Here is a 10,976-nt window from a genome sequence, read left to right as displayed (position 1 = left end):
ATTTAATATATATATATGATAAAATTAGGTGGAGAATATAAAAGAATTATTTCTCTTTGATGCCCCCAGAAGCATGGTTTTTTTGACATCTCTGTGAGTGGAGCTGTCCTGGGTATTTCCAGTGAGAACCCAGATGGCCACAATGAGAAAGGACAGCTTTACAGCAAGGGAGAAATGCAGAGATGCTTGAAGGGCTCCTGTCCCCTGAAGTGACAAGAGAGATGCCCAGAGTTAGCTGACCCCAGGAGGAGAGTCGCCAGATAAAACAGGTTTTGTTAAAGATAGCCTGACCTGAATTCCAAAACTTTGAAACACAACTAAAATTAGATGATTTGAATTTAAGAAAATCAGAATATCACCAGACTATGGTGAGAAACGCGTGAGAACCACATGCCCAAAAGTTATCCACACTGAGAGAGAGTGGAGCCAGATGGCAGAAAAGGATTCTCCAGCAATGATCACCCTGCAGAAGCATCAGTTGGGACAAATCACCACACATTAAAAATCTTCCCAAGTACTAAGGAAACCAGGTGCAGACACACGGAGGGCGGAAGGAGGGACAGTTTCATGCCGTCTGCAGCACACACACCCCTGGAGCATGGCATGGACACAGACGCTGTCTCTTGGGATAAAGATGGGAAACAAGCCAAAGCATCACCTTGGTCCCCAACACCAGTTCCACCACAGTAACTCCAGCACCAGGCAGACACCCGGCTGAAACCCGCGGCCTGAGCCTCCCGACATGCCCTGGCACAATGGGTCTGGTGTCTGCTGACCAACCACAGGCTTCAGACAAAGCTCAGAGGCCAGAAAGCCTCAGCAGCCATGGGCCGCAGGGACATCCGATGAGATGCCAGCTCTGGTGGCCAGGAGACACCTGCTCGGCACGGGGCACCCCAAGAGTGCTAGGCCACAGCACCTGCTGCTGGGGTCACACATGCAGGGACCACGTGGATGACCTGCCCAGCAGCTCTGCACGGACTTGGTGCACAGGTTCCCAGCCAAGGCCAGGTGCAAAGTCCAGAGTAGGTACACACTTCTCCAGGGCACAAATATCAACACATGGCTGACCACCTGAATCAAAAACAAGTAGAGACACGGGGCATCAATAAATGAACAAAATCAGCCACCAGGACTGATACTAAAGCAATGCAGCTGTATGAACTCCTTGCCAGAGAATGGCAAAATAGGTTGGCAAATTTCAAAAGCCACAGAGAACTCAAAGAAATAAGGAAACAAAGCAACCAGAATAAGAAAAATTAATGGAGATTGAAATAATAATAATAATAAAAGTCAATCAAATGCGGTGGCTGAAAAATACAACAAATAAAATGAAAAAAAGGAACACAGAACATTAAGAGCAGAATGAATAAACTCAAATGACAGTCCATTGAAAATGTAAAGCCAAGCTCGGCCTGATGGTGCACACCTGTAATCCCAGCTCTCGGGAAGATGAGGCAGGAGGATCACTGTGAGTTTGAGACCAGCCTGGGCTACATGGTGAGTTCCACGTCAGACTCAACTACATAGTGAGACCCTGTCCCAAAAAACAAAAACAAACAAACAAAAAAGAAAATGTAAAGTCAGAGGCCAAAGAAAAAAAAAGGAATGAAAAACTGAAGAAAACTTATGAGATTCATGCAACAGCATCAAAAGAGCAGAATTTTGAGTTATTGGGTCTCAGAGAGGGAGTAGAAAAAGATAAAGGGGTAAAAGTTTAAAGAAGTAAGAGAAGAAAAATTTCCAATCTTGGAGAAAGACACACATTTGTGTCTTTCCAGGTACAGAGATCAAAGGTCACAAATCAGATTCAATCCAAATAAAACAACTCAAGATACTATATAATTCAACTGTCAAATAAGACCCTGAAAACACCCAGAAAAAAGAAACAAACAACATACAAAGGAGTTCCGACATGCCCTGCTGATGACTTCTCAGGAGAAATCCCTACAGGCCAAGAAGCACTGTAATGGTACTTCCAATGTGCTAAAGAAAAACAAAACAAACCCCTGCCAACCAAGAACACTGCTCTTAGCAAAGCTGTTCCTCAGAAACGAGAGGTAAAGATTTTCCCCACACAAACAAAATCTGGGAGAGTTCATCACCACCAGATCTGTCTTACAGGAAATGCTAAAGTGAGTTCTCCAACTGAAAAAATAATAATAATGCTATGCTAACAAGTAACATGAAAGTATAAGCCTGACTCATCAGCCTCAAAATGCTGTGAAACTAGAACAGCGGGGTATAAATCACTTACATCTTTAATAAGAAGATTAAAAGATAAAACAAAAGTAATAACTACAATAACTTAAAAGATAAGTAACAAGAAAGGTGTAAATTATAAAATTCAAAATGTGGAGACAGAAGCGAAATGAAAGTGCAGTTTTTTACACTCAAAATACAGATGTTTTGACTTGACAGAATGTATTATAAATCTAAGATACTTTTTGTGATCCTCAAGGAAAAAAAACCTATAACAGATATACTGAAAATAAAAATCAAGGAATCAAAATATGCCACTAAAGAAAAATCATCTGACCACAAAGACAGTAAGAGAGGAAGCAAACAAAAGATGATACAGATCAATAACTTTGAATGCAAATAGTTGAGTTTGCCAATAGTTGTTCGATGGATTAATACTTCCTATAAGAGATTCATTTTGCCAGGTGTGGTGGTACACACCTGTAATCCCAGTTATGCTCAGGAGGCTGAGGCAGGAGGATTGTGACTTTGAGGCCAGCCTAGGCAACTTGGTGAGACTGTCTCAAAATAATACAAAAAGGGCTGGTCATATAGTTCAGCACTAGAGTGTCTGCCTAGCATGTGTGAGGCCCTACGTTCAATCACCAGTGGGAGGGTGGGGGGGCACAGAGAGAGAGAGACTGACTTTTCCTATAACACAGACTATGAAAGAATGGAAAAAGATATTCCATGCAAATGGAAACCAAGACAGACAAGGGACAACTATACTTATATCAGATAAAATAGACTCTAAGTCAAAACTGTTCAGAGAGAAGAAGGTAATATACAGCAGGAAGATATAGTAGTTCCAAATATATCTGTAACCAACATCAGAAAACCTAAATATACAAAGCAAATTATCAGTGTATGGGGCGGGGGGAGACTATAATAAATGATAGTAGGAGATTTCAACACCTGGCTTTTACATAGACAGCTCATCCAGATAGAAAAACCAACAAGGAAATAACAGACTTAAACCACACTCCAGGCCAAACAAACTGTACAGATACACACAGAACATCTCATCCCACAGCTGCAGAATACAAAGTCCTCTCCACTGCACAGGGAACATTGTCTAGGCTGGAGTGGATGTTGAGCTGCAAAACAAGTTTAACAAATTGAAGGCTGAAATCCCATCAAGTGTCTTTTCTGACTACAATGATATGAAACTGGAAATGAACAACAGGAGAAACTAGAAAATTCGCAAACATGTGGAGACTAAACAACATGGTGCTGAGCAGCCAAGGGGTCCAGGAAGAAATTTCACGGGACATCACGCAACCCTAAAAGGAAGGGAAATCTGACATTTGCAACCGAGTGCAGGAACCTGGAGGACACGAAGCTAAGGGAAATAAGCTGGACACAGAAAGACAGGCGCCCGTGGCCTCGCGCACGGGTGCAGGCCGAAAAGCGGATCTCACAGGAGTCAGGAGGAGATGCAGGTTGCGAGAGGCTGGGGAGGTTCCCAGGTCAGGAAGCTGGGAGCTGCCGGCTGACACTAGAGAGGAGGAAGAGGAGGTTCCACGATCTAATTCCAGCGTGGAGACCTAGTTAATGATGATTTGCTGTGTCAGTGAAAGCGCTGACAGATGTTAAAGGTTCCCACCACAAAAATGCTAACTATGTGGGGCAGTGCTCTTGGTAATTAGCTAGACTGAACCACTGCGCAAGTGCGCTGACCTCAAAACATCACGTTATACAAGATAAATACATACAATTTCAGTATTTTAAATGAAAACAGATTTTTTTTAAAAAGAACTAGAAAAAAAACAGGAAAAAAAAGAAAAATAGGTTTCCCTATTTTTAAGAAAAGGTCATCAACAATGTGTAACTCACTTCAAACATGAGATTGCAATGGATTACAGCACTTAAAAAAACAAGACATTCAAAGATCACATGAGGCTTCCTGTAGAAGGCAACCCTACGGTGAGTGGGAGGAGGGATAGGAGTGCATTTAATTTCTTGCTCTATCTTTTGTTTTTGTTCTGGTTTGGTTCGTTGGTTGGTTGGTTTCAGTACTAACCTACATCATCACATCTCTGTAAAATTTTATTTATTGTTGATACAGACTGAGTTGCCCAGGCTGAGCTATAATTTGCAATTCTCCTGCCTCAGCCTCCCAGAGCACTGGTACTATGGGCATACACCACGATGCCATTTAATTTCTTAAAGCATCCTGATGATATTCAAGATGGCCGTTTCCAGGGCTAACACTATGCCTTGATGACGTCCCCTGATAACAATACTGGCCATCGCTTTCCAGAGTCACAATGGTAAATCGCTCTGAAAACACCATCACTGTCCTGTTTGAGAACAAACCCATCCATCGCTCTGTATCACAGTCGTTTATCTTCAATATTATCACCAAATAAACTGCTTCCTGATATAAAGCAGATGTCTATCTGATATATACATATTTATAATTTAATAATGTCAAATTTGCCAAATAAAATTAAATTATTTAAGTGCCATTCTGTCTTATTTCTAATTGTTCATACACAGGTATTAGTGTGCACACATAAATTTTCTGTACTGTAAAAGTTCAAAAGCAAATAATGGGCAGTGAGAAAGTATTAGTAAACATAGCAAGTTTTTAAGGCTCGTGAGGATGTGTGTCTGCGTCATTTTGGCGGGGCCTGCAGGGTACCGTTGGTCAAGCTTCCCTCTGGCTGTGTCTGTGGACACCGCTGGGCGAGAAGCTCATCTGCGGACAGCATCTGTGGACCACCTCACCCCGACACCAGGGGACTCCTGGGCCTGACTGCTGGGAGCTGAGCCAGTGACCTCTCCTGCCCTCAGACCACACGTGAAACATCAGTTTTTCTTGGGTGTGCAGAAGGAACCTGCACTCCAACCACCCTGGTTCTCAGCCCTCTGGACTCTGACTGGAACCACTCCCTTGGCATTCTGGGCTCCAGCCTGCTGACTGTAGATCTCAGCCTTCATAATTACCCGCCCCAATTCCTTAGAGTAACACACACACTCTCTCTCTCTCTCTCTCTCTCTCTCTGTTTCTCCCTCTCTCTCTCTCTGTTTCTCTCTTTCTCTCTCTCTCTCTCTCTCTCTCTCTCTGTTTCTCCCTCTCTCTCTCTCTGTTTCTCTCTGTTTCTCTCTCTCTCTCTCTCTCTCTCTCTGCATACACACACACACACACACACACACACACACAAACTCCCACACTCATTTCTGCTTCTCTGGAGAGTCTTAACACAGCACTAAATATCTACTACATTTTAGAAATTTCTAACATTTAACTGAGACCAGTAAGATCCAACAACAGGTAAAAGTATATGAACTAGAAAATCAAAAATCTAACTAGTTAATAAACTGTTCAATCTCACAGATATCAAACAAAATTGAAATGAAATGCCAAAAAGTAAAGAGTGGTAAGAGGATGGTAAGTAAAAGAATGGTAACCTGCGTCTTTGGCAGAAATGCAAGAGCTCTCTTGGCTATGTCTATAACAGCAAAGGTCGCAAACCCTTGTAAAGAGACTTCCCATATCAAATTATAAAATGTGCATGCTATTTAAGACAGAAATCCCTCTGTAGGAGTTAAACTATCTTCCAAGTATACAAAGATAACATACATGGAGTTCAATGCAGCATTATCTGTTAAAGAAAAGGAATGCCTATTGATCAAGAATGGGTGAGGTACATTTATGTGACACACTGTCCTCTCACTACTACATAATTAAGTGCATCGATGGATATTGATAAGGAAAACTGTCATGACAAATTGATAACCAAAGTGGAAAAAGCAGCATGGAAAACAAAATGTTTGCAACTGTAGATATGGGTGTGTGTGGGTGTGTGTGTTAAAATTCTGGCAAAATATTACTATTGAGTCATTTTTAGGGATTGGAGAAGGTTTTCATTTTCACATTTACAATTTTGTTGGTTGCATTTTTCATCATGAGCATGTATGAAAATTCAAAGCTGGAAAAAGAACATTCTGTTTATCAATAAGGAAATAGCATCTCTGACAGCAAAATCTCTGCTTCATATAAAAACAGCAAATAACTTACCACAGTGTAACAAAGCCACACAGAATGTTTGACAAATCATTTTTCTTCAGAGACGTGCACCGGATTTTAGTAAATCTAAAACAAAAATATACACATAGGAAAACACATGTATACAAGTTGTCTGTAAGAAATATACAGCAGATATAAATACGTCCTTAAATTGTAATCCCCTGCAAAACAAGTATTCCTTGTTCAATCATGTTAGACTTATTGCTATGCTCTTGCCAACTTACATAGTTAAAATATAAGCCATAAAAAAGCATTCAGTCTCCATACGTTCCAAGACAAGTATCACAGCATACAACTGAACTTTCAACTAAAGTTTTCACAGTGCTGACTAAATATGTGACTGCTAATCTAACACCATTAATATCACTGTCTTTACATTCTTTTCATGCTCAAACTTCATGCTTAAATCCCCTGTATTTTCTAAAACCTTTCTCTTTAATAGCGTACTACAAAGACAAGCGATTATACACATAATGGCATAAAGAATAGAAAATTGTCCAAAATGTTTTTTGAAACCTATTATTCGTTGGCGGTTAAGGTGATATTCACGTTGAAGACTCAGTAGAGTAATTCCCGAGAAGTCTCACGATGATATGTCCCCATGACAGAGACAGGCCTTCCCATGAATTCTACTCCATTGCAAATACATCACAAGAGATTATTTGTACTGCTACATCCTGAATTGGAACAGCAGTCAATCTTTAACGTACTGGGCTTGGACTCATGTGGTTTTGATGTCTCACTCTTTTTTATGATCTCAGACTGGGGACTCGGCCCTCCACACAGGCGTAGTCTGCAGAAACACTGCATCGAGAGTCTGGGGCGTCAGTCCAGGCTGCTCTCAGGGTTCCTGCCTACGAACCAGACTGCAGGAGGTTCCTACAGCCCCTGCAGAGCTGTCTACGAGCCTGAGATGTTGTATTTTAAAACAGAAATCACAGTTTTCCTGCAAAGAATACAAAATTAAGTGACAGACATGTCTCGTAACTCATACCTGAGAAACAGCACCAGTGACAAGTATGTACACAGAAAGAGGGTCAGGTTTCCTTGTTTCACAACTTACATACTCTTAGGGGGAAAAGAGATGAAAATAAATACTCTGCACTCTGGTATATTTGTTTTTCGCACTATCAGTTTTTCATGGGATTTTCGTCCTTTATAACTCTCATCACAACTTCTGTAGGAACCCCATGCACTCATCACACCAACAAGAGCAAAGTCCCATTTTTTATGTTACCTCTGTTAGGTACTTTTTCATCACTGGGACAAAATAGCACTCGCACCTAACATTTAAAGGAGGAGAGGTTTATCCACACACCTCGCCCTCAAATGACTGTCAATAATTTTCCAGTCATGCTTCTTCCAAGTCCTTGACCATGTGGCCAGACCACTGGCAACAGCCCGTGACTCGTACAGCGTAGCACATCTGGACAGTTTTCCTTCCAAGCAAAATACACGACCAGGTGCACTGGCTGAAGAGCTGTGCAGGAGACCAGCTCGAAACTGAGCTGAGCAGGCTTTAGATATTGATTTGGCTTATGAATTCGACTACTGATTAAAATTACGAGTCATTCCAAGGCCTAAGTGTGAATTGCTAATTGACCCTTCGGCTGGTGTTTGGAGTCAGACTTCACTTTGCCAACAGCCACAACTGAGATCTCAATGATCGATGAGGCTGTGACGTCTCTAATAGCAAGGAAAGCCTGAAGCTGAGGAACTAGGACTGTGCAGCCATTCTCCAAGGTCAAACGCTAGCTAAGATAATGCAGGTGGCTCGTTAGCCTCCACTGCAGTTCACCAATGGGAGCTGCCAGAGACTCCAAGCGGCATCCCTACCCGCCAGTGCCACCTCAAGAACCATCGGATCTGCTGGATCACATGGCCCAGGGGCCGAGCAGCCTGGACCTGCTGCACAGCTTCGCTGGTTCTGAGCACTTCTCAAAACTAGGTTTCCAAGTTACTTGGCAAACGGACCAAAGTAGAACACCCAAGTGAGGAGCGTGTTACCACTGAAATCCAACTAGACCCAACAAGGCAGTGTGCCTCTTTATTAGTTGTGAGAGGCCAGATGCAACAACTTAGCCTTCAATTTAGAAAGGACATCTCCGTATACCCTATACTGCTGGGCTCACTGAGGTAAAAAGACCCTGAATTGTAGTTGTGTCTTTTCCCATCCTCTGACATGCAAATGCTTTACCAACAAGTACAGAGTAGTTGCTACTTCTTGGTCACTTGGTCCAATCAACATAATGTCATCAATGTAATGATCATGCAATGTCTTGTAGAAAAGAAAGACAAGCAAGGTCCCTGTGAACTAAGCTGTAACGCAGGGCTGGAGAGTTCATATGCCTCAAGTGGGACACTGAAAGTGTACCGCAGGCCTCACCATCCCAAAAGTAAATTCTTTCTGGTGGGCTTATGGATAGGTATGAAGAAAAAGACATTTACCAAATCAGTAGCTGCATACCAGATACCAGGAGACATGTTCTGATCAAGCAAGGAAACCACAGCTGGTATGGCAGCTGCAAATGGAGTCGCCACTTGATTAAGCTTCAGTAGCCCAGTCTCATTATCTGATCCACCTGTCTTCCACACAGGCCAAATGCTAGGAAAGTTAAATGGTAATGTGGTGGGAACCACCACCCCTGCGTCTTTCAAGTCCTCGGGTGGTGGCACTCATCTCTGCAATCCCTACACGGATGCAATATTGGTTTCGATTTACTATTTTTTTCAGGTAGAGGAAACTCTACTGGCTTCCACTTGGCTTTTACCACCAGAGTAGTGCTCACACGACAGGCTAGGGAACCAATACGGGGATTCTACTAGGTACAAGTTTATCTATCTCAATTATCTGTTCTGAAGCTAGAGAGATGACCACTGGGTGGATTCAGGGACCTGCTGGACCCACTATGGGTCAGATCATCTGACCTCCACAGCCCCCTCTGGAAAGCCATGGAGATGTTTTGTGTCTCTTGGAAGCAGTGTTAGTGCAGAACCAGCGTCTAGCAGTCCCCAAAATGTCTGATCATTTTGTTTTGCTCAATGTACAATAATCCTGGTAAAAGTCCTTAAGTCCCCTTTAAGGAAAGAAGGGAGAAAACATTGGTAGTGCATCAAAGTTATTCCCAAAGAGGCCTGTCCTACCCTCCATTCCAGGGACTCTGGGTCTGTCCACTGGCTCAAACCTAGGAACTGGCTGGAGTGCTGTGATTTTCTGTTGTTATAATTTGAGGTAGATTTTTGTTTACTTGCCTTGAAATTTTTCTACTTATAAAAATCCAGTAAAAAATTAGTAGGCTTATCTCACTTCTGGGAACACAGTGATTAATTAGCCAGCACCACAGGTCCACTTGAGTCAGACCATTCCCCTCAGTGCTCTGCCCCTGCTGTCCGTTACAGTAACTATGCCCACCTTGTCTCTGGCGGCTGAGTGCTGCCACTTGGCCCCTGCCAATCCGAGATCCAATTACACCCATCGCATTTGCACACCGATTTGCAATGTTTCTTTAGGATCTCCAGAAATTAGTTTGGTGTTTGGAATCATTATGATCTAGTCATGTTAACAGATCCAAGTCCCTCCCTGCTTTTAATATGACCTATTTCTGATATAAAATGTTCTTATAAAATAAACTTGAGAGCTAGTTTCATAATCAGGATGTGTCACGGATACAACACACCACTGGACTACTTTGATGCAACTAATGATTAATAATTCAGCCCAAAACTTAACTCACATTTAACTAACCTAAGTGATCAAAAAGATCCCTGGTTCTTACATAAGACAACCATTATTTATTTACTGTTCCATGCAAACACAAGCTACTCAGATGGTCTGAATTCTTGCATCAGATCTCATTCTTTTATAACAAAGAAACAATCACAAGTGTAACCAGGGATTCAATACAGCCTTCAAGAGCTGTGAAAGGTCCTATCTCACATCAATTCAATACAAGAAATATTTATGTGTATCCTAAATTGTAACCAAAGAATACACAGAGGTTTACAGAATCAAAAATAATGCAGAAAAATGATACATAATGTAAAACTTTGAGGAAAAAATCAGGCAAAGGGCAAACTAGAGGTAGGGCGAGCAAAATAATTCTAACATGCTAGATACCAATCGTCTGAATATGCTCCAAAAGGAGACATAATTTGTTTTCAATTTCCTTATGGCCAAATAAATTCAGAATGCTCAAAGTAAAACAGCTTAGGGGAAAAGTACAAATAATCCCAACACTAAAAAACATAGGCATTTTTCCTGGCTAACTTCCTAAGGTAACAAGTACAGTACCAGAGTTTCCTGTAATTTCCAGATTCGCCGATTTCTCACTCTGCCCATCACCACGCTCTCTCTGTTGTTGTTTTTGTCGGGGAGCCCGCTTGCTGAACAAGGGTCAGGGGCCCGGACTGAGAGGGCAAGGACAAAAACACCACGCAGAGGTTTCTGGAACGCTTCCGCTTTACTCAGGAAAAGCACAGCTTATATAGGGTAAGGCGGGGGTGGAGCCAGGGTGGCGCTACTGGATTGCTATTGGATCGGGTAAGGCAGGGGTGGAGCCAGGGTGGAGTCAGGATATTTGGCACATCTTATTGGCCACGGGTTATTTTTTGGATTTCTGCTTTAGGGGCTGAGGCAATGGAGTCAGGACTTTAGAAGTTTTTGAGAGGAGCAGTTCATCTGTCTAAGGTCAGATCTCTA

At 42.2% G+C, this 10,976-nt stretch overlaps 1 protein-coding gene across 5 annotated transcripts in view; it reads right to left on the bottom strand.

The window, feature by feature from the left end:
• Nucleotides 1–10,743, bottom strand: part of Lepr (leptin receptor) — a 60,873-nt gene extending 50,130 nt beyond the window's left edge. For 2 of the 5 annotated variants that reach the window (XM_010605085.3, XM_010605083.2), the window contains exons 1-2: nt 10,569–10,743; nt 6,269–6,343 (exon numbers count right to left, since the gene is read on the bottom strand). In XM_010605085.3, coding sequence (XP_010603387.1) covers nt 6,269–6,308 — 40 coding nt within the window. In that variant the 5' untranslated portion in view covers nt 6,309–6,343; nt 10,569–10,743. Of the gene's footprint in view, nt 1–6,268; nt 6,344–7,271; nt 7,346–10,568 lie in introns of all 5 variants that reach the window. The other 3 variants (XM_010605086.3, XM_010605087.3, XM_010605084.2) reach the window with 2 other exon arrangements.
• Between the last annotated feature and the right edge of the window lie 233 nt (nt 10,744–10,976).

The sequence above is a fragment of the Fukomys damarensis genome, unplaced genomic scaffold (genome assembly GCF_012274545.1).
Source record: "Fukomys damarensis isolate Sample0158 unplaced genomic scaffold, DMR_v1.0_HiC HiC_scaffold_33, whole genome shotgun sequence".
Classification (NCBI taxonomy): domain Eukaryota; kingdom Metazoa; phylum Chordata; class Mammalia; order Rodentia; family Bathyergidae; genus Fukomys; species Fukomys damarensis.
Note: the sequence above shows the minus strand (reverse complement) of the source record. Positions and strands in the feature narration are given on the sequence as shown.